Below are 24,649 nucleotides of genomic sequence, written 5' to 3'. Positions count from 1 at the left end.
TAGAACCAAAAACCACCATGACCATGTAGATAAATCCTAATATACCTCACAAACCCAAAACAAAAGACACAGACAGATATTTAAGATTCAACAGTATAGGATAGGATAGGAGGAGACATCCGGCTACCTAAGAAACCACTTGCTGCTGAGAATAGAACACGGCAAGGCAATCCCACATTTTCACTGTCATCATCATCTTCAACCTTGATCAGACCCCATTTTCCTATCAAACAAAGAACTAAAATGTCAAACGCATTAAATTAAAAACACCATCTTACACGCTTTGTCATCGAATGCAGGAAGCACCTCAAAACTCCAATCTTGAGACCTGTTCAGTGCCTGATAGTGAATCTTGTAACACAAGTTCCAAATTCAGATTTTCCTCAAGCTTTGACACTAGACTGTCAGTGCGGTAAAAACACAAGGCCTCATAACTCTCTGAGCATGAAATTCAAATTTATGCCAATATTATTACTAACAAAATTTGCACGTTGGAAAAGCAAAAATTCAAAACTGATAATGTACACTTCTTTCTGCGCATGCTACACATCTCGTGCATGTATATTTGAAATTGAATTGCAATTTCTTTTTCTGCTATTCTTTTGCTATATACGTAAACAAATTACTGGACTCACTTCTAAAAATAAAAAGGTAAAAAAAAAAAATTTGTTGCAAGGCCCCTGCTGCACGCCCCTGCTCATGTTAGTCGATCTTTTGCTTTCTTCCTAAGCCAGTCTTTTTACATGGATGGAAATCCCATCTAATGGATACTTTCTTTGATCCGGCCACAAACCATCCAGATTGGAGCAGCAACTTTTTATTCCCATGGTGAAAAAAGAATCCCAGAGAATATTCAATGGCTGAAGCAGTAAATGCCACATGGCCAAAGCCAATCATAACTCCTTCCATCGACTATCATCCAGCACAGCACTAAAAGCTTACTTGATGCCTGAGGGAAAACCTTGCCTTTGCGGAAATCCAGTTTGACGCATCCGATATGGTCTCTCATTATTAACAAGTCGTTTATCTGGCGGCCCTGCCCCAAGAATCCCCAAGGAGTTTGGATCTATTACACGGCTACCATTGCTCATAGGTCTTTGAGTCGGGGGCTGAAGTTGGGGATGAATATCAGCTTCTGCTCTCCGTCGTCGCTTCCAAGCTTCAAACTTTGCCGTATCAATGCCTTTGTGAATTGGCTGTGATGTTTGATAGGCCATCACATTCTTGTACCCTCTTTGCTTCTCAACAGAACGTGAGAAAGGAGGGAAGTAATTAGAATCACCATCCCTATCAACATGACCAGTCACAGAGCCGTCGACATGGGATGGTCCAACCCCTCCGTCCTCTTCCTGCTCCTGCTTAAGCTTGGAATAAATCTGATGCAGCCTCTCACCAGAAAGATTTGAAAATGTAGAGACATAGTTCCATAAACGCATGGTCATCCCTGCAATGAGAATTGAAATTACATAAAAGATATTATCAAACATCCAGACTCTTGAAACTTCTAAAACATAAATGTGTACATGAGAGTCCATAAAAAATGGTGATTAAACAAGGAAAAAATAAACTATAAAGCATGAAGAATCACGTACTATCTTGTCTATAGAGCTCATCCTCATGATCTAAGACAATTTGATCTATCCGCCTGCCAAGAAGCTGCAAATAATTCCGAATTTTTGAAAGCACCTGGAAGAAAATAGAACTTTTGAACACAACTCTGGCTCACAAAACAATTAAAATGACAAATCAACTGTAAAACGAGGGATTGCGAACAAAAATAGCCCATACCTTGTCCTTAGGAAGATCTGCACTGGTAGTCTGCAATCTTTGGAGACGACGAAGGGTTTTTATTTCATCAATCATAACATCTTCACACCACTCCATCCACTTCACTTCCTTGAACTGCTCATATACTTCCTCGTTGTCCGACATTTCACCCTCCTCTTTAACTAAAGGTTCAACTTTCTGAGGTCTTTGAGGTCTGTCCCTACCCATTTTAAAACTGACCTTAGGAGAACCAGGTTTTCCTTTCTTGTCTCTGCCACGAGATGTTGATACATTTAGAGAATTCTCCTTTTCCTTCTTTGCAGCCTTACGACCAGCTTTGATACCAGTATTCTTACCACCAACTGCCACAACTTCCTGTAAAGAAAGGCCCCAGTCAGTTTAAATTATAAATGAAGAGGATAAATATGAAGCCTAGGTCAAGCATGAAGCTTATAGCCTAGAACACAAGCGCGCAAAAAACAAAAAGATGTCTATGTGGAAAAACCATCAGAGAAACATCAACAAGAGACTTCAGATACTTTAACAACGAATAGATTCAGACCTTTCCAATCATTTAATTCACAGGTAACAAAACCAATTATGAGGTCAAAGAAGAAAACAGTTTGTCAATTCTAAACCAAGAAAAAGAAGTTTTCATAAAAATAAACATAGCAAGAATTTTCCAACTGAACAAAAACTGTAACAAACCCAATTGATTTACTATTTGTTTTATCCAAAAAAATGTAAACACTTTTGTTGAAAGTCAAAAAGGATTATTTAATGTTTTATTAAACAGTAAGAATAACTCTCCATATTATATTGACATTCCAAGTACTAGCAATACCATTTCCAAGAGTGCATTAGCACGCTCCTTCAAATTAGGGGCACGTGGCAGAAAGGTTTCATGATGTTGAAGTTCCACGGGAGCAATCTTCTTTGTGAGGCCAAGCCTTTCATCTAACCTTATCTTTTCCCAATTTCCAAATCCATGGTAGTGTATTCCCAGAAGCAATCTTGCATCATCAACTAACGGCAATAACAGGATAAAATACAATAAGTCCAAAGCAATTTTGCTTTAATTACCTTCCTAGAAAAGAGAACATAAAGGGGTTATACATACTCTGATTCCACCCACACCCTTTAGACCAATTAGACGGTTTAAGGTACATTAACACACGAAACTGTTTTATGGGATCCTCATATCGATTTATTCGCTTTGCTAAGAGCTGAAGTTCTTGGACACGATTGATCAGATCATTCGCCTTAACAGGCACACCAAAGAAGTCCAACAATGGTCCCTGCAGGTACTTTGCACAAAATATGAGAATTCCATAAGGCTCTACAATTCCAATGGATGAAAGATGCCAACGTAGAATTGAGAAAGAATACAATTTATAACTCATTGAACAAACCTTAGGTTCTGCATTTCCTACTTCAACTGCTTCTCTGCATCCTTCAACTAAAGCTTTAAAAAGCTCAATCTGTGCATCAGCTGGAGCTGCTGCAACAGCACCACCAACTTCCTCTGCTATCAAAGTGACTTGGCTCTCATTCCCAAATTTCATGACCTAATATACAGAGCAATAAGGAAATTGCCAGAACCAACGCACACAAAATTAGATCAACACTACCTACAATTATTCAAGAGGCAAATGCTACAAATTAAAGAGACACCATAGAGAAGATATGCAGAAGGATAGAAAAGATGCCATTTCTAAATGGGAGGAATGGACTGATGAAGGGAGGATGTCCACATGAGGCTCAAAAGGAAGATTAAGTGGTTAGAAGGACATTAATCCCTCATTAATTACATTTCAGCGCTTCTAAAAAGCCCACTTCCTTTGTTGCTAAATTAAATTAAAAAATGGAAACATCTAACAGTGGTCCATTAAAACAGATAGATATATTATTAGATACTCAAAAAAAGCTTGAAATGCTGAATAGAATCAATTTTTCTAAATAGAACAATTAATGATTTCCTGTAAATTCAGTATTTGGCTTATTTGAGTACTAAAATTGTAGAAGGTCAGGTAATTAATCTAATCTAACTGATTTAAAATCCTTCTAGCTAAAACCTAGGACCTTTCTAAGCCTCCAATAAGCTCACAGCTGAAGCAAAAGTAAGCAAGATATTGATCAGCTATCCAGAATTGTCCTCCAGTGCAGCCAAAGTTATTAGAAAGCAAAATAAAGGATGAAAAATTACTTTGACATAAGCTCACAAACAAAAAGAGACAACCAGTTTCCAGGATCAGAATAATAGGACAGATATGAATTAATACAAAGAATAAAAACTAGAATGAGTAACTTCCATTCAGTAGCAAGTGGCACCATTTGAGAACAATTCAGGCTAAGACATAGACCACAAGATGTGCAAGTTCTAAAATAATAAACCCAGAAATGTAAACCACACGTAACCATACTAGATATAATTTAGTAAACTTATGCAATTAAATAGTAACACTCACGAATCATACTGGTGTAAAGAAAGCAAATAAGACTTAGTGTGATAATTAATAAATGATTACAGTTCGTTGGTGGAAATAGGTTAAAAACTGGTGAGGTTGGTCCTTGCTGGAGTAAATTAAGACTCACTCAGGAAAGCACTTGACAATGGCAAGTTATCTTCCAGAATTGAATCTTAATGCCCTTTTCACCATGAAAATAATTTCCATATAGTAATTATCTCATATTGCAACCAGCAAAAAAATGCAGAAAATGTGTTCCCATAAGTAATTCGAAGAAACAAATGAACAGTTTATAGGTCTTTGCGTTACAACTTCTGCAAGCCTCAATGACCCAAGGACCTAAAGAACACAATAAAATTAAACAAAAGATGGGAAAGAGACCAGAACATAATTGCAACAGAGGAATGACTATCCACAAGGAGAGATGGTCTCAATGCTTAAAAATGTCTTAACAACCTGTAACTAAAAAAAATCTAAAATATAAAATGTAAAGCTGTGCTTCAATTATAGCTCAATTAACTAATACATTAAGTTACCACCTACTGCTTTTTTAAAAAAAAAAAGAAAAGAAAAAGGCGTGGGGTGGGGAGGTATATATAAAAATTCAATTGACTTAGAGAACTTTCAAAGTGCAAGGGCTGCACTTAAAAGAGAAAATGTGTTGCAGAAATTGTTTTAAGTAGCAACAACAATTACATGTTAGATTGCTTAGAAAATATAAATGAGGAATATATTTGTATATGCTACACAAATTCCAGAAGACAAGAACTTTACCGCTCGAGAAAAACGCAAAGCATCTCTCTTAGGCAGATTCCCATAAGACCATCCTCTCACTTGAGCAGTTGCTCCCTCAATCATTGGTGCCAAGGGGGCAGAGTATTCTGCTTTACGACGCTTTTGTACTCTCTCCTGAAACTCCTGAGGATCAGAGCCTTTCTTCTTTCTTTTGTTACTTCTCTCAGGTTGACTTGTCTCTGCATAACTCTTGGTGTTTCTCGCAGCACGAGGAGCTAAAGCTTCCTAATGTGAGAAGAGTAACTTAAGCAGATGGCCCCAACTAATTGTCTAATATGAACATAGAACTTAAAAATGTACAGGCAACATTCAAGAAACTTTGGGTAGAATAAAATTGATGAAAATATCTGGAACATACTTCAGCTTGGGCTATGGCATCTGGTTTTATCCAACGACTCCAGAAAGTCCCATCATCTTCAGCATTACAGAAATTCGCAACCTGAGCATGATGAAAGAAATAGAAACCAGTTATATAAGACTTGAATGAATCTATAAACTAGAGTATGACGAATCTCCACCACTATAACAAAGTATTAATTGCTTGCCTTAAAAGCACTCAACAATTCATTCTCTTGCTCTTCACCCTGCTTCTCCTCAACCTTCTCTGCCCTTTCAAGAATTTCATCTATATCCATACTTAACAGCCTTTTTTTGCTTTCTTCATCACTTCTCTCCTCCTTGAACAATTCTTCAGCCCCAAATCTCAAAATTGCTGATAACTCATTCTGGAATGGTAAAAGAATGTTAAAAAGTGCTAAAAGACCAAAACAAAAAATTTTAAAAAAAATACATAGTAACACCATACTGTTTTGGCATCAAGCTGAGTCAGTCACAATGGTCAATCCAACAATTAAATGACAAATATACAACATACTAAGACTGCATACAAAAATAATTACTTCCAGCATGTCCTTACCTTGTCAAAATAACTCCCCTTCTTTGTTTCTTTCCTCTCCAGTCTACCCTCTGCATTTAATTTTTGGATCACCAAATGGTCAAGCACCTATAAAAAGCACCATGCAAAATTATTGGCTTTATATTGCAGAACAGGACAAATAAATTAGGCTCTGTTCACATACATACATAATTTACATTTAAATATGCATTTATGTATGTATATGAACACATTCATGCAGGTTAAGGTGAATGACCATCTTCTTCTTAGCTCGCTCCAGGATGTCTTCCTCAACACTTTTGCTTGTCACAAATCTGTAAATGTTGACAACTTCTTGTTGCCCAATTCTGTGAGCTCTACTCATTGCCTGAAGCAAAATAAAATAGTAAGCATAAATAAAGAGACTGCTAGATTTTCACTAGAAAAATAGAAAATGATGCTGCGTAAAAACACAATGTCCACTTTTAAACCTGTAAGTCATTCTGGGGATTCCAGTCAGAATCAAAAATTATAACAGTGTCAGCAGTTGCAAGGTTGATACCAAGGCCACCGGCCCGAGTAGAAAGAAGGAAGCAGAAATCATCACTTCCAGGTGCATTGAAATGATCCATAGCCTGCTGTCGCAACTCTGCTTTTGTACTCCCATCAAGCCTCTGGAATTGGAATCCTCTGAGCGACATATACTCAGCTAGTATATCCAACATTCTAACCATCTGCAAATTTTTACCATTTTAGCAGAAAATGAACATTTCAAACACCAGATTGCATAACTTTATCAGACTTATCCTCCTTTAAAAACAGAAGCACCGGTTAGCACATAGTCTAATATCCACAAGAAAACTTTCCAACACCCCATCCACGATGAGATTAGAAATATATTATAAACAAAAAACGTAATACGACTTGAAAATAATTAAACTATAAAACATACAGACACCACTTTTTTATTCAGTTTTCCATGTTCTCAAGAATTTAGATTGGAAAATGGCCGTAAACCTAATGACCTAGCTGACCTACATCACAAATACAAAAATATTATTTCTTACCACAAAAGTGTGTGTGTAAGTATCTACACTCAGACACAGACATATATAACATCAATATTTAAGCTTTGTTTAAATTAAGAGGAGGGAAGGGAAAGTGAAGGGGATGCAGGGAGAGTGGTTCCATTTCCCTTAATTGTGATTAGTGAAGCAGAAGGGATTAGGAGATAAACCTGTTCATCAAAACCATCATGTCTTGCAATTCCTCCTAATTGAGAGGGTTTGGAGGGGGGTTATTACCTTATAAAAGTTTTTGCTAGAGCAAAATAAAGTAACCTCAAATTTATTTTCTTTTAATAACTCACAGAAGGATGTGACTAAAAGTTTATTAAAAAGTTATCATCTTTTTAAAACATTAACCCTTCTTTCTCTTTCCTTCCATTATTTTCAACAAGCCGAACAAGGAGAACCATACCCTCTCATCATCTCTCGACTCCTCCCCCTTGAATTTCCTTCCTTTTCCCTCTAAGTTCCTAAGCATAGCATAGAAGCTTCCAGTGAACAAGTGGCTGAGAAGTATGTAAAAGATTCTAATACAAACCTGGGAGAAGATTAGAACTCGATGCTTCGTTTCATGCAACCTGACAAGCAATTTGTCAAGTATAACTAGTTTCCCACTGCTTAATATAATTCTCTCCAGTTTACTTATATCATTCATGCTAATGTCCCCACCATAACCATGATCTGCGCTTTCAAACAGAAAAGGATGATTGCAGCATTTCTTCAACTCTACTACTATATTTAAAAGTGAGACCTGCAATTTAAAAGAACGGACCTGATTCAATTTTCTACAGTTGATAGCACTGCTTGACAATAATAGAAAGGGAAGAAAAACTTTGTAAACAGTTTTTATTGAAATAAATACTTTATCTATAAACTGCATATTTTTATCAGTAATAAAATGAAGTAAAATCATACAGAGGAAAAAAAGAAAAACACAAAAAGGGCTGCACAGATAAAATCTTCAAGCTGCAAAATGACAAGAGATACTAACCTGATTGCCACGAACACCCTTGTTCAAGTCATGGAAGTTGCGTTCCAAAATCCACTTATAGTACCTGCATTAGTACAATTGGTAACACACGTTTATGTGATAGAAAGAAATACCACTTCTTCACAAACAAGTTATAACTCTTACTGTTTCTGAAGTGGAGACATCTCAACCCTAAGGATACGCTCAATTTTCGGAGGCAAAGACTTTTCCACATCCTTGATAACCCTTCGAAGAATGTGAGGCCTCAATTCCATGTGAAGATTAGCAAGCTATGTGCAAATTCAATACAGATTTTGGTTTTAGATCAAGTTATAAATCATTTAACCAACTCAGACACATGATAAAAGGTGTTCTGATTGTAATGGCATACCTCAATTTCATTAAACGAGCTAAGGTTCTTGTAATTTTGAACAAAATCATCTTTACTTTTGAACTTGTCAGGATCAAGGAAATGAAGCAGAGCCCTGTCAAAATATTTTTCAGGGTTGTCAACAATAAAATACACTAGCTGAAGAAGCATGCAAGTTTTATTCATCAATGAGTAAAAGAGGAATCGTAAGTCTGTTCACCATGAGAGCTTCCAAGTTTAAACAAATTTGAAACGAATAGAACTATGGATTCTGGCAAGTTGGAGAGTGATGTATCATTTAATGATTTAGTCAACAAATTCAGTTACCCATGTAACATTTCATGAGAGAGACAAAAGACACGTTTAAAAGCATATCATGTGGTCAACAAGAAATAGTGGAAAAAGAAGGTTCAAAAAAGCAGTTATGGTGAAAGCAATTAGCTTGCATCAACTTCAATATCATTAGAGTTGCTAATAGATGAACCAAGAAGATATTCTCAAAAGGTTCATGTACAAAGATAGAGCAGGTTATTGAAAAAAGAAACTTAACACAATAACTTCTTAATACCATACTTCTCCATTTGTTTAAAAAAAATCCAAAGCCAAATTATTCAAGCAGCAAGAAGACACTTCATTTAACTATTGGCAATATAGAGTTAAGCCCTCTTGCACTGAAGAATGAGATATATTATAATAATCACTTGCAGTCTTTAAATAGAGGCATGTGTATATACATCTGGACAAATAAGAGTACCAATAATAATAAATTAAATAATTGAGAAAAATTTTATCCTCAATACACTCACTATTGTTATAAAATATAAATGCAGGCAAAGTAACTTAGTCATGTCTGAATATAGCATATTGTTGATATCAGAAATAATTTTCAGCTTTGATAAACCCTTTTCTTTTAGCAGGTATCAAAAAAACTTGGAAGATAAATATCTGCTCCTGAAGTGAACAAAACCTGCAACAATCATACTAGTACAAGGAAGAGAAACTAATACCAAAGCTCCTCAACGCTGTTTTGTAATGGAGTTCCAGTAATTAGCAACTTGTTCTTAGTGCTAAATTCCTGTGCAAACAGAATGGCATCAACCAACATTAATCAAATTAAGAGAACCAATACAATTATACAACACAGAAAGTAAGTTGACTGTAAGTTGATCGGAAAAAAATAAGTTGATTGGAAAATATGGCATACCGAAAGTGTAGTGTACAACTGCGCCTCGCTATTCTTCAACCTATGAGCTTCATCAACCATCAAATAGTTCCACCTTATCTTAGACAGTACTGCCTTATCCTTCAGAACTACTTCATACGTAGTCAGCAGGGTATTAAATTTTATAGGTCTGCCAATTTTCTTGTCATTGTAAAATTCATATTGCTGACAAACCTGCCAACAAAAGAAGAAAAGAAAACAGTAACAACAATAACGTTAGGGCTGGGAAGGGATAAAATTATTTGGACTACCACTCACCATATGTAAGTTTACACAAATGACCACTATCACAAGTTGTAACGGCAAATTATAACTTCAGCGGGCAGACTAAGATAAAAAAAAAAAAAAGAAAAAACGGCCTATACAACAAAGCAAATATTTGGGTGGAGACCAACTGGTAACAAATAAAAAATTATACTAAAGCAACAGCAAAAATCATACCTATTTAGATTTAGATAACAGAAGCACACATAACAGAAAAACATGACTCACCTCTCGGCTTGCACGAGTACCAACATATACAATAACATTCATATCTGGAAGCCACTTCCTGAATTCTTTGGCCCAGTTTGATAAGGTGGATAATGGTACAACCACAAGAAATGGACCAGGTATCTGTTGAGCATTCTGAAAAATAAAAATATCAATGAAAAACCCTTAAACTTCAACATATTGATAAATGACAGCTATCCTTAAAAGACCAGTGGTGTACCTGTAAGAAACCAAGCATAGATACTGACTGAACAGTTTTACCAAGACCCATTTCATCAGCTAAGATGACATTAGTATCATTTCTCCAACTGTTAGTGAATATGAAAAACATGCATTAATAGATATATCAGAATGCTCAGGATTAACACACCCATTTTTTGTAAAATAAAATGTCTAATCTAAGGCAACAGAGATAAGCATATACCTGTTAACGAGAAAATTCAAACCCTCCAGTTGATAATCACGAAGTTTTCCTCCCCTTAACCACTCTGGCTGTTCATCAAGTTTCCGCAAACTTGCTAAACATGAAAAACGTAACCCAATTAAATGATCAATTTATATGATAAATTGTGAAACTATAACAATAAAACTAAGAGAAACTAAGAGTGAGTTCAATATGGGGCTTAGATGGTCAGGGATTGTATGATGCAAACTTTAATTATACACACATACAGAGTACAATGTTAGTAGTGCAGACCTTTGCCCTTCTTACGCTGGTGATCTACCATTTTACCCTGCACAGCCATTGCAGCTTCACGAGCCTGTTCACAAAATGAGAAAAAAATAAGTTGAATTCTTATGACAGTATGAGAAAATATTATACGTATTGATGTGTGCATTTAGGCAAGCATATTCAACAATAATTTAACAAAATGAAAAGAACAGGAAACTCCAAAGACTGGACAAAGTAATAACAGATAATGTGTTAAAATGGACATTATCAACTTCAATTTATCATGCACAGATTCAGTTTCAATTGCTGATGCCAACTCACGGTTTATACAGGTTTGACTCCAGCTTGAAATGTGATCAGATATAAAACCTAATGCTCATTTCTCCATTTGCCTCAACTAATTCAGCCCCAACTAATCGCTTAGAACATCTAACGAATTATTGACTGCTTAAAAATTTCTTGCAAAAAAGACAGATCTAAATAAAGTAGGCTGCAAACATAAAAAAAATAAACCTTTTTCCCATTTTCTTGGGATATTTAAAAGAGAAAATAAGGCCTGTACACTTCATGGATCAAATTAGAGTTTGAATTGTAATTTAATTAGTATACTAATACCTATATTTCAAATTCTGAAGTTAGGTATCAAGAACCCATTTTAACATCTAATGACAAGGAGACCAATTATTCTGCACAATAAACACACTCTCTATTCCATACCACCAGTTTGCTTCATTTGCTTTAACCTCCTTAAAGATCAAATCAAATACATTACTGCAATATGTCTAAGATGGCAACATGGGGCCATGCCAGTAACGCCTGCCATAATAACATTTTATGCAGAAAGGCCCTTTTGGTGCAAAAATGCTGAAGGATATGTCATAACCACATCACTCTTAATAATTTGCCTTATTTGCCTACAGTCATAGTGTCCACAAATGCACACACGCAGACAGACAACATTATGAACACTGTTATGGTACCCATTACAGAAAAAAGTAAATAATAATAATACTAATAATAAAAAGCACACATACAATTTGCAGGACATGTTACCTTATACTCATCAATAGCATCTTGAGCAAATGCAATATCTATATCCTTTTCCCTGATACAACAAATAAGCAACCACAATCATAAATGCTGAAGCTTTCTGTTAAGCAGGGCATCAAGAAAGAGAAACAGTAGACAATAGCACCACAAGATAATAGACACTTTGTTAGCTGGAGATATAAAGACACTAATTCTACATTTTATAGAACTGTCAATCTAGATAATTACCAAGTTGCTTCTGCATAAGACAATCCCTGCCACTTGACTAAGTACTCTGCCATCACACTCCCAGAGGCATCTTTACTGATTCGATCAACAATTACTCTCTCCACCTGAAAACAAATATGGTGAACCAATTGCAATTAAGGATTACAACCAAAAAATCCAAACATAGCGACTAAAGAAACAAGGAATTTATTGAAACCAACCTGACTATTTTGCTTGATTAGATCCAAGTCCATTTCCTTACTTACATCGTTGACCTCAATCTAATAGGTAACAGAGACAACAAACAGAATTAGAGATGAACTACTTCCAAAAAAAGTTTTATCTTACAATCTGTTTAATGCAAGTGTATTTATCTTTTTTTCATTTTTACTCTCTCTGCCAAGGCAGGAATCACTTGTTTCAAATATTCCAGGCTCCCGAAGGAATGCGCAACTCACCTTAAGATAAATAACCTCTATGATATACCTCAAGAAGTGAGGAGAATAATTTTGAAAATGTTATAAAAAGAGAACAGTATTGATAAAAGCATATACTGCTGCTATCCACCATATGCTCGATAGCCAAATGTTGAATATATGCAACAAGTCCAGTCTCCCAACAGGAAAAAAGGCCCCTCAGAAGAATGTAGAGAATGACCTCAACTCAACCAAGACTCAATAGGTTAGCTCTCATCTAGGGAATGTGCAAATTGTCAATTTACAAAAAATATAAACAAAATTTAAAATAATGGACTAGCTTAAAACATTTAAAATACTGGACTAGCTTAAAACATCTTGGTAAAAAAGTGACAGTTTGCCCTCAAGAAGGCATCAACAGAATCCCAAATTATCCCACCAAGTTTTTCCCATTTTCCCAACAAGGCTTAAATTCTTTCGAATAGTTAAGCCTCAAGGAACTTTATATGGTGTTATACCTATTGTCACACTCATTTCCTTTTCATTTTCCATGACAACAATATACATAGGGCTTGAATTTTTGTTCACAAGAATTTAGAAAATTTCTGTAATTCAAAATAAGTAATATTTTCCAAAGTGTTGGGAATGGTCCTCAAAGAAAACTTTAAATGAGAATTTCAGAAACAAAAGTTTATAGATTCAAAAAGTACCTCCTCACGTGAAAGGGCCTTCCTGTATCTCACATCCTCCATCACCTTTTTTGAGTAATTTAGAACCTTCTTAAAACCACTAAGCTGCAAACTCACGTATGAATCACACAGAATATGTCAACAGAGGAAAGAAAAGAATGAAAACCTTAGTACTAGAAATAAACTTCCACAAAGTAATGCTTCTTAAAAGACAAATGCACTGATGCACAAAATCTATATAAAGAATAAAATCATACATTTTGTAACTCAAAAAACGATTTCCACTGACAATGAAGATGTGACTGGCCCTTCCATTTTATCAGGAATTCCATCTCATTCCAATCAGGTTCAGAGTCAAACAAGTGGCTTAGCAGAACAGGCTCTGTTGATCTATTGTTTCTAATTGCATCTTCAGCCATGCCCTTCGGTTGATGCCATAACACCTTTTCAATTGAGTCACCATCTTCCTCTTCAGCCTCATCCTGAACAAATAATATAAAATTTTTAAAAAAGACAAAATAATGATATTACTCAAAGAGCAGCATAAAATTTAGATGTTTCAACATAGTGGATTGAAATTCACAAAAGAGATGCACAGTTACGTGAACTGACCACATTCACTACATGTCAAAAAATTAACAGGGTTTACAAGGCTGCCTGCCTCAAATCTACCATTCAGGTATGCAAATTCCATGCACCTCCCATCCCATTATGCATGTACAAAGTTCAAGGTTTATCCCATATAACCAAAATAAAGGAAAAAATATGCACAAAAAACAAACAGGGGTAGAGCCAACCGCAATGATTGAATTGGAAAGTCAACACACTTTAGACAAGGAATCTCTCACAGCAGTAATTTGAATTAAGATAAAAGAACAGAGCCACATAAGAAACTTGGAGAGTAAAGGAATGCCATTGTACTACTCCCACCCATTTTAAATTATTAATCACCTAGAGTTCAAAGACAATTTGGAAATGTAATGATCCTAGCCATGCAACTGTTAATCAAGAATAAACAATACAGGATCAAGCAAAAATGGATAGAGACAAAAGGAATGCAACTCAAGTGCTGATCACAGCATCAATATTACATTTTATCTTCCAAATACAACAATACGAACTTGAATAATTTAGATCTTATAAAGTCCATTTTACAATCAAACAGTTACATCAATATGAAATATCAAACTAATCTTCTACAAATATAACATAGGAAGTAATAACTAACAATTTAAGGTAACAAAAATGTTATGATCCTAGCCATGCAACCGTTAAGCAAGAACACATAATACAGCTACAAGTACCCAAAAAAAATACAGATTCAGACAATATGGATATTAAGAAAGGTTATGCAACTGAGATGCTGATTACAGAGTCAATAATACATTTTATCAGCAAAAAACATAAATACCAACTTCCATAATCTACATCAAGAAAGTCCAATTTAAAAGCATACAATTACATCATATATGAAAGATCAAACACACCTAGTAAATATATATAGTAGGAACAAAAATGATAAATTAAAGGTAACAAGATAAGCAGACTTCACCTTAAGTGTCTTTTTCTTCTTGCCTTCGTCAATTTCTTCACTTTCTTCACTCTCAACATATGATACTTTCCGAACGGACCTACTAGAAGTACGAACCTCATTGTTTCTTCCCATGCTTGTCAACATATTAGAACGGGCATTATGTTTGCGGAGATTTCCACCTCTCCTTGCCATGCTTTTGAAATTGCCATCACTTTCACTGTCAGAATCCTCAGCTGAGTATTCATCCTCTTCAAATGAAGATCTCCCTCTTCTTTGTCGATTTGAGGATTTACGTTCTTTATTGGGTTTCACATTACGTCCAACTTTAACCTGTTGCCTACCCTTAGGCTTTTTTTTGTAATAAGAATCATCTTCATCTGAGACGTCTACATCGCCATCGCTATTGTCTTCTTCCTCAGAATCTTCACCATCCCAATCTTTATCCTGCTGAGTAAGAACTAAATTAGTTGGGAATAGTATCAAGCTGATGATAAGGCATAAGCAACAAGCCTTCATGGGTCAAGCTCCATGACCACCACCAAATATATTTTTAACCAAAGAACACGTGTACTCCAATATTCTCCCAAGAAACTAGTAAACAGGTAAATTTGAAACTAATTTTACCAATCCGAAGTAAAAATTGAATGGACATCACGCCATGGAATACACACACGTTAAAGAAGGTTATAAGTTACACAAAAAGAATAAAAATAAAAACCACAGAAATGCTCAAAATTTTTCAATCGATTATTGTAAACCCATTTAGTCTCATTCTTAAAATTTTGATGCCATTATGAAATTATGTTCAAGGCTTGACTTTATCTTTACTAAACACATCCACAACACAAGCAGGCTCAAACTGTTGGAAACTACCATTCTTAATGTTTTAATTTTTCACTCCATGCCTAGCCTCCGCATTTTCAATTTTCAGCCAAAAATCAGTCATCAGTAAAATTGAAAGCGCATAACATAATTAAATTGGACATAACTTTGGTTGGACATGCAAGGGAATAGAACATTGAATTAAGAAGAAAAAGAGCAATTACCAACAATCTACCCCAATATAAAAGGTTCATACTCAACTCTGCAAAAACTAGTCCTTCAAAGTACATAAATAGGAAGAAGCTAAGTTGACCTTAACAATCAGAATTATGTTCAAGCCATAATTTCCATTGAAGCCGTGCAATGAGACCTTAAATATTTAATTTAAATAATCTATATACATAAGCATGGATTTTGCCTTCATCAAAGAGATAACTTCAAATGCAATCCCACAAAATTACCAACTTCAGTGTAAACATCACCCCTCAGATATAATAGAACCGTGATAGAATCTTTTTTCCTCATGCTAAATTTGCTCTAAAACTCATCCATTGTCTCAGCATTTATCCAGCAAATAATCTCCTATATCACAGCCATTCCCTTACATAGTTGAGGCCCAAAGCCTAAAGCATTCCCATTCCAACCCTATAAAAAAGAAATCCACAGACTTCCATGCTAACATCCCCACTTTCAAAGCCACCAAACAAATTTGTCCTACATCACCTCTGGTTACATCATGGCAATTATTCATCATTTAGAGATCAAGGTACAAGAAAATTCTTTCATAAAACACCAGCAAGAGAGAGAGAGAGTGAGGCAGAAGAAGGAGAAAGAGGAGGAGGAGGAACCTTCTCTCTTGATGAGGACAAAAAGCCTTTTCAGGGGACTAGATATATTTTTCAAAAACCAATAGCAATAATAATCTAGGCTAATTGCTCATCCAACCAAGTGACTCCTCTCAAGTCCATAAGAGACTCCAATTCATCTCATATATGCCAGGGTAGGCGTCTGAAGTGGCATTCATTAAGATGGACTGGTCTTTCCAATGCAATAAAGAGGATTAAATCTTTCCAACCCAATGTACCATATATGGCTTTACTTCTGCCATACAGACCACAGCCCAAGCCCTGCCCAACAAGAAAATCAAACATTTGCAAGCAGTTACTGACTAACTTAAACCAAAATGCCCTACATATCATACAAACTTAGGCCCTTCCATTACCTATCCCAAACTGCCACCATCATCTAAACACTGTAACAGCAAAGGCTTAACGAATTTCTTCCACTAGTTAATCTTGGATTCTCCTAATTCTGTCCCTATGATTCAATATTATAGTATAAAAATCTTACTACAATTTCTAGGTTAGCTTGACAGATTAAAACCACGTAAGTTTTAGTGTTCATCACCATTTCCATCGGAGCAAGAAGAAACACTTGTGAAACTCTTATCTTTCTACATTCTAAAAGCGGTATAAGTTTGGTAACATCCCTCCCCAGCATAATGATGAAGTTTCTCATCCCATATGCAGTGAGATGCACTTCATGCTTCAAATATTTAGAATAGTTTCTCTTTTTTTACCAGAAGGTCCAGGGTGGCTTAAATTCTAATGCAAATTTTACTCCTGAGCCAACCATCTTTTAAACAACAGAGAAATAGATGGACAGGAATCTACATGCTTCAAGTCATACAATTAAATTGAGCAGCTTATCACATTCTCCTTTCTTCCTGGTTGTCTCTTTACTTGGGACAAAGAAAAGATAGGATATGATGTGCTTTTAGAAAACTACAAAGGTGAAGGTGTACAATATAAAAATAATAAAGTTAACAAAATTAAGTGAGAAGTTAAACCAATTTAATAACCTTATTCCCCGCATGACCACTAGCAACACCATAGTCAGGCTCAAAATCTGCATCATCAGGGTCATCGTCTGCAAACAAGCTCAAAATGGAGAGTACTTAGAAGGTGTTGTATAGCTAGAAGAATAGGAGTATATACCATCCATCATCTATCAAATTCAATGCACTGTTTATTTAACCTTAGTGACTTGATGTGAAACGCTGTAATAAGAAATAATAACTTACCATCTTCCTCTTCCTCCTCTTCATAGTCTGCATCAGCATCATCATTGTTGACATCATCATCCTCATCGTCATAGTTACGGGTATTTAAAGCTCTTGAACCCCTGGACACAGTTGTACTGACACAAACAGGCTTTGACTGTGGCCTAGTATTTAACCCAACAGAATTGCTAAAGCCTCTGTAATGCATTGTATCACTTTGCTCTTCCCCATCCTGCTCGTAGTATTCATCAGATAACATCTCATCTGCAGGGACATCAGAATGACCCCTTTGAGCCTTGCCCACTTCTTTCTGGGCCTCATCATCGTCTGATTCTAATCTATCATCCCTGTCATCTGACGAATTATATTCCAAAACTTCCAAATTCTTATGGTCGGATTTTGAATCCTGCCCAGAATCAGATCCCCCCTGGCGATCCATGGGCTGGCAGTCCTTCCAAAAAGTTGAACCCCATTTCCCAGGAGCTATTCTTCTTCCTGCTGGCTGAAAATTTGAATTTGAAACACCAGCAACATTATCAGCAGGCACCTCATTATGCAGCCTAACAGCATCATCCGGCTCCCCATCACTTTGATACTGTGCATCCATGTTAATATCAAATTCTCTTTCATAAGTTCCATCTACGTCCTCATTTCCTACTGTGCTGTGAATCCTACCGATGCTTTGTCCCTGGCTTTTCTCCTCCAAGACACTGTGTGAGACTGTGTCACTCGAATAGTTCCTAAAAAATGCCATTCTCTCACATGGAAATCCTATGCAAATAACACCACTCTTTAACAACTACACAAAATGATTGTGGGAATACAAAGCGGCTTCACAATCTTTGCTGAGGACCTGGATAATGAATCAGCCAAAACCTTTAGTCTTTCTGAGATAAATACGGCCCATACAGCTGACAAGGAGGAATACAAAAAGAAGGAACAAAAAGGCATGGCTCACAAAGAACCGCAAACCAAAAGAATATAACCTTCATTAAAGAATACACTCTACTAAAAGAAGGACAACAACCACCTAGCTAAAAAATCAGTATCCAACGTTAAAACTCTTTCAGTTTTGCTACATTTGCTAAGCAAGCAAAGAGTTCAAAGAGAAGACACAGCTAAATGCAAATTCAAGTCATTATTGAAGTTGAAAGGAGTGAAACACCATATGGAAACTTCAAATATTTATACATAAAACCGTAAAATCGACATAACAGTTACTTTCCTCGATCAAATACGATTCTAAAGAACTAAGAAACACGAAAATGAGAACAAGAAAGGGCTGAAGTCAAGCTTAAAACCAAAAATATTCAAATTCACACACTTGTCAAGTGAATTCGAGCACAAAAACGATCAAGATCCTAGCTAAATCAATCTAAACAATCGAGAAACCCTAACCCGAAAAAGCAGAAGAAAATCGTGAATCGAACATAGAAACAATAGATCCATCACTCCAAACACGAAGACTAAAAAAATCAAACACTAGAAACTCTGATTAAGAAACCCTAAAATTTAAAACACAAAGCGACAATTCACAATCCAAAACCCTAAATTCATAAACACACGGACAAAGATTGGTAAAAAAATTAAAAACAAAAATCGACCGCCAAAAAGAAGAAGCCGATTATTGTTCAAAATAAAGAGGCTGACCTTTATGAAAAAAAATGAGAGTTTTTTGGGTCTAAAGATAAGTTTTTTTGTGTATAAATGGAAAGGATGCGCAGGTTAATAATCGTGCGCACCTTTTAAATCGCACCGGAAACTGAAACTCAACCGGCCGCGAAATTTTTGAAAAGAAAAAACGATGTATTTTTATTCGGGTCTCTCCCGGGTTTACGGGTTCGGAGTGTTTCGGGTCTATTTAATCGGCGCCGGTGGCTAGATGCGACGAGTGGAGGGTGAAAGGTCCCGATTCGAAAGGAGGAAGACGATGCGTTTTTTTGGATTAATCGTCCGATTGGGAAAAAGAGGGAAGAAAAAAATATAGAGAGAGAGAGAGTTTTTTCCTAGAGAGAGAAAGATAATCAAATGGAAAAAAAAGAAAAAAAAATTAAGATGCGATATAAGAGGGGGGATTTTAATTTCGTTTGGAGAAACGTGTTTATAGAAACTCCCTCTCTCTCTCTAATCTTTATATCTAAAATAACATTTCCCTAGTTTTGTCTTTTTATTTTTATTTCTTCTCTGTTTCTTTTTTTATTTACGTGCAGCGAACGGGATGCAGCCACGTGGCGATGGTATGTGTCGGGAGACTTTGGACGATTAATCGTACGTGCACAGGGTTATGGTGGTGGGTTTGGAAAACATTGATGAGGGTTTCTTCGTCCGGTCCTTTTTTGATAGTGGAGGAGGATAAAATAGCGAAATGGCATGAAGGCCCTTGAAAGGAGGGGGAATGTAACTTGTAAGGGGCACGGGCGGATCAAAAATCGGGGAGCAGGCCCTAGCAGAGGGTGAATTAGGATGTTCCCGTTTTAGCATTTTATGGCAAACTTCTGCATTTTCATGTAAAGCTGTCTTTGTCTTCATTTTTTTAAATAGAAATATATAGAATTAATATTTATGTATTATATAGTAAAATTTATAAATTAAATTAATTAACTGATAAATTTAATCTATTATTATATAATACTAATAAATTAACAAATATTTAATTAAATACTTCAAACTCAACATATAATATATTATATTATTACATAATATAATAATGATTAATTAAAAAATATTTAATTAAATACTTCAAAATCAACATATAATAATTAAATTACAATATAAAAAGTTTGACAAATATATAAAATAATAAATATAAATTAACTAAAATAAAATATAATTATCTATTATTACGATACTTTTTTAATTTTAAAATTATATAATAATATAATTATTATTATTATTTCATAAATTAGATATATTTCAAATAATGTTATATGTTATAATTTGAATATTATAATACAAAATATTAATATCAAAGATAAAATACACTAACATCTTCAACTTTTAACCATAATTATCCACTAGTTTTCAAAGTAGACATTTTATTCAAAATGTGTAAATGGTATTAATGCCTAAATATGAAATATCTAAAATATTATTTTTCTTTTTTCCACATTTTCCTTTCTCTCATGTCTGTGCATTCCTTACACCAGCCGCCCACCCTTCTCCCTCGGCTCCCTTGGGGAGTGTCGCTGACTGCGGGTGGCTAGAAAGAATTTAAAAAAGAAATTAAAAATTATAATTTATATAATGATAATTTTTAAAATTAATAAAAAGTAAAATTATCTTAAAAATATTATCGTGTCGTTAAACTAATAGAAACATTGATTGTTGATTAATGGTAAAACTTATGTGTCTAGTGAAAATATTTTTTTAGATGAAATGTTCACTTTCAAAACTAGTGGACTCGCTTGTAATTATGGTTAAAAATTTAAAATATTAGTGTATTTTACCTAAAACATAATATAAAGGGTAAAATATACCCACCTCTTAACTTTTAGACATAATTTCACACATGTCTATTAATATTAAAAATGAACAGTCCACCCAAAAAATGTAAACATCGTTAACAAAAAATATAAAAATACTAAAATACCCTTTCTTTTTTATTAATTTTTAAAAAATTATCATTATATAATTTTTTTAAAAAATTAAAAAATTCAAGGAGGATGATGGTGCTCCCTTTGATTTTTTTTTCTATTTTTTTTGACAAAAAAATTATATTTTTTGTAAAAAAATTATATAATAGTAATTTTTTAAATTAATAAAAAATAAAATTATCTTTTAAATATTATCACATCATCAAACTAATAAAAAACACTAACGTTTGACTATGAGCTAGATTTATGTATCCAACGAAATATTTTTTTGAGATAAAGTATCCATTTTGAAAATTATTGAATCCGTTTGAAATTTCAATTAAAACTTAAGAAAATGAAATATTTTACCCATATTAATTATTATTTATTAAAATAAAATATGATATGTTTTAGAGTGATACATGTCATGTAGCAAAAAATTAATTCACCTCATCAAGTCATCAATAAATATCACATCATCAAAGTTAAAAACAAAATCTTATCATCGTTGTTGCTTGTCCTTAAATCATTAAAATTGGATTAAAAGACTAAAATTTTTCAGAATTGATTTTGTAAAAGAATCAAATTCAACCTCTAATAATTTATTTATGTATACAAAAAAATGCCCCGATAAGCTTTAGAGTGTGGGTTCCTCTTCATTTTGGACCTCCATCAACTAGTTATGGGTGACATTTAAGAAGAATATTCAATGGGCATTAGGAGATGGACTCACAACACGGTTTTTGATGGATACTTGGGTGGCCGAGTGTCCTCTTGTTGAAGCTATGAGATCAATGGGATTCTTATTCGAAGACCATAGCTGTGTTTGTATTAGAGGATGGTGAATGGGATTTCAACAGCTTGTCGACTTACCTTGCACTTAACTAAATTACATTGCTCTTCGAGACCTTTGCACCTTATCATGTTATTCACCTTGACAGACCATATTGGGCTTTATCATTTTTGGGATATTTTACAGTGGCTTCAACATATCATTTTTGAGGGATCTTACTGATTCAGATTCAACCTATAGCTCAGGAAGGTAGCAATTAGCATGGAAGTAGGAAGGGCCTGAGAGAATCAGGATGTTTATTCTTCAATACTTACATAATCGGCTTCTAACAAATTAAAAAAGATGCTACAGTGTTGAAATTCCTATTGCATGACTATATATACAATATGGTCTTGGCTTTGAAAAAATGTTGAGGTGGCAAACACTGAGAATGGGGGACACTTATCCAGTTCTTGAAAAGAAATTCTGGTCAATTGGAAAGTTCCTTCATTTAGTTGGATTTCATTAAATTCAGACGGTCCTTATCGAAAGTCAACTGAGCAAGAGGCAGCTAGTGGTGTTTTAAGATATCCAACTAGTCAATGGAAGGTTGGATATGTAATGAGACTTCGTAAATGTTCAGCTTACAAAGCTAAGCTTTAGGGAGAACACAGAGAGCTTAAATATGCATGGGACCTTGGCTTTCAAAAAATAGACTTACAGGTAGACAATAAGCTAGTTGTTCAAGCATTTTCTTCTCAAATAAATCATTCATGTGCAAATTCAGATTTGATTCAAGTTATTCAAAGCTGGATTCAAAGACATTGGAAGGTTCAAATTTGTCATGGGTTTCAAGAAGAAAATATAGTAGCAGACTAATGGCTAATGAGGGATTCTCTATTATTGAAAACTTCCTAGTTTTTTCTAATCCTCCAAAGAAGGTTAGAAGTTTATTATTAAATGATGTAATAAGAGTTTTATTTCCTAGATTGATCAGGCAATAAAAATTTATTCTTTCTCTAAAACAAATGTACTAATTGATTTTAAAATACTTAAATATAATCTCTTATTTAGTTTGCTTTTACTCTATATAAGATGATGAAAAAATGATTCCTTAATTTCTTTTCTCTTCGCTTATTGGTTTAACAACTTTTATTCATATAAGATTATGTTACAGAAATAATTCAAATTAGACCCAACTTTTGTTACAAATCTTGGAAAAAACATTTGTTACCTATAAACTTTTACCAAAGTTTCAATTTTCTCCTTTTACTTTGAAGGGCTAGGGATGGCAATAGACACATTATTATAGAGTGCCCGCAGGTACTCGACTTGGTTATATTAGGTTATGGTACCTTATAATCGGATTTGGGTACCATCCCTTGGGTACCTGTTACTCGAACCCCGATTATGTTAATATTCGGATTCCATGAGTACCCACCTCAAACTATATTTCAATACCTGTTTATATATATTTTATTGTTATTTAAACAATTAAATTAAAAATACACACTTTTACTGATGTTTAGATTCGAACTTATGTAAAAAGAAAAAATATTCAAAACTTTTACCATGTTTACAAACAATTTCTTTTATTAAATGTTGACAAATATATTAAAAAGTATGGTTACTTCAAATTATTAATGTGATGACATTAATGTATTTATATTAAAAAATTATTAGATTATTAATGATGTTTAAAATAATATAAATATCATATTATATTATAAGGGAATATAATTACCATTATATATATAGTTTTAATATAATTATATTTACTTTTTATTTTGTATTAACATTACAAAAATTATAACTTATAATATATATATTTAAAGAGAGTCTTTGAGATTAGAATAGTTTTGGAATTTAATTTTTTTTAATTTCATATAATTAAAGACAAACCTATATTGTTAATAAAATTAATTCATGAAATTATGATTATTAATTAACTTGTAATGTTTTTTTAATATATATACATTATATATATTGGGTTCATTTATAAGAAATATAATTACTATATTATATAAATTAATACTTTTAGCATATATATACTTTTAATATAAATATATTTATTTTCTATTTTATGTTAATATTATAAAAATTATAACTTATAAAATTATTAATTATAATATATACTCCTTTGTTTTTATAAACTTATAATATACAAACCTTAAGAGAAATTATGAAATTATAATAGTTTTGAAATCTAGTTATTTTTTTTAATTTGATGTAATTAAGGACAAACCCATATAATTAATTAAATTAATTCATAAAATTATGATTATTAATTACCTTGTAATGTCTTTTAATATATTTACTGTATATATATTGGGTTCATTTATAAAGAATATACTTATTATTATATATATACTAAAATATTTTTAATTTGTGTATATATATATACACACTTTAAATATAAACATATTTACTTTCTATTGTTGTTAACATTATAAAAATTATAACTTATAAATTATAATATATATATGTTTTTTTATATAAACTTATAATAAACAAACTTAATTATTTAAAAAGAAGTTATGAGATTATAATAGTTTTGAAACTTAACTATTTTTTTTAATTTCATTTAATTAAGGACAAACTCATAAAATTAATTAAATTAATTCATGAAACTATGATTACTAATTACCTTGTAATGTCTTTTAATATATTTACTTTATATATATTAGGTTCATTTATAAGGAATATAATTATTATTATATATATACACTAAATGCTTTTAATATATATACTTTAAATATAAATATATTTACTTTTTATTTTGTGTTAACATTATAAAAATTATAACTTATAAAATTTTTAAGTATAT

At 33.5% G+C, this 24,649-nt stretch overlaps 1 protein-coding gene across 3 annotated transcripts; it reads right to left on the bottom strand.

The window, feature by feature from the left end:
• On the bottom strand, nucleotides 440-19,527 carry LOC18589939 (protein CHROMATIN REMODELING 5). Of its 3 annotated transcripts, none has more exons than XM_018127176.1 (31): nucleotides 19,221-19,527; nucleotides 17,500-18,331; nucleotides 17,278-17,345; nucleotides 14,613-15,038; nucleotides 13,318-13,542; nucleotides 13,082-13,165; nucleotides 12,177-12,236; nucleotides 11,977-12,080; nucleotides 11,752-11,803; nucleotides 10,723-10,786; nucleotides 10,450-10,543; nucleotides 10,246-10,333; nucleotides 10,026-10,160; nucleotides 9,516-9,707; nucleotides 9,319-9,386; nucleotides 8,333-8,426; nucleotides 8,107-8,231; nucleotides 7,963-8,026; nucleotides 7,510-7,722; nucleotides 6,396-6,638; nucleotides 6,182-6,292; nucleotides 5,947-6,033; nucleotides 5,576-5,755; nucleotides 5,389-5,469; nucleotides 5,010-5,255; nucleotides 3,180-3,335; nucleotides 2,888-3,074; nucleotides 2,612-2,793; nucleotides 1,789-2,142; nucleotides 1,593-1,686; nucleotides 440-1,444 (listed from the first exon to the last, which is right to left on the bottom strand). In XM_018127176.1, exons 2-31 carry the CDS (start codon nucleotides 18,230-18,232, stop codon nucleotides 939-941), a joined length of 5,316 nt encoding a protein of 1,771 aa, XP_017982665.1. In that variant the 5' UTR covers nucleotides 18,233-18,331; nucleotides 19,221-19,527; the 3' UTR covers nucleotides 440-938. The 3 variants fall into 3 exon arrangements, with proteins under 3 accessions (XP_017982665.1, XP_017982667.1, XP_017982666.1); XM_018127178.1 differs by having other exon boundaries at nucleotides 2,888-3,065; XM_018127177.1 differs by having other exon boundaries at nucleotides 19,129-19,486.

The sequence above is a fragment of the Theobroma cacao genome, chromosome 9 (genome assembly GCF_000208745.1).
Source record: "Theobroma cacao cultivar B97-61/B2 chromosome 9, Criollo_cocoa_genome_V2, whole genome shotgun sequence".
NCBI classification, from domain to species: domain Eukaryota; kingdom Viridiplantae; phylum Streptophyta; class Magnoliopsida; order Malvales; family Malvaceae; genus Theobroma; species Theobroma cacao.
This window is presented reverse-complemented; position numbering and strand designations above follow the sequence as displayed.

Excerpts from the sequence above, each read along its gene's own strand:
- LOC18589939 (XM_018127176.1), bottom strand. The coding sequence starts at position 18,232 with ATGGCATTTTTTAGGAACTATTCGAGTGACACAGTCTCACACAGTGTC. Across the intron at positions 3,075-3,179 it reads TAGGAAATGCAGAACCTAAG|TACCTGCAGGGACCATTGTT; the intron begins GTTTGTTCAATG and ends TTTTGTGCAAAG. Across the intron at positions 2,143-2,611 it reads CTAATGCACTCTTGGAAATG|GAAGTTGTGGCAGTTGGTGG; the intron begins GTATTGCTAGTA and ends CTTTCTTTACAG.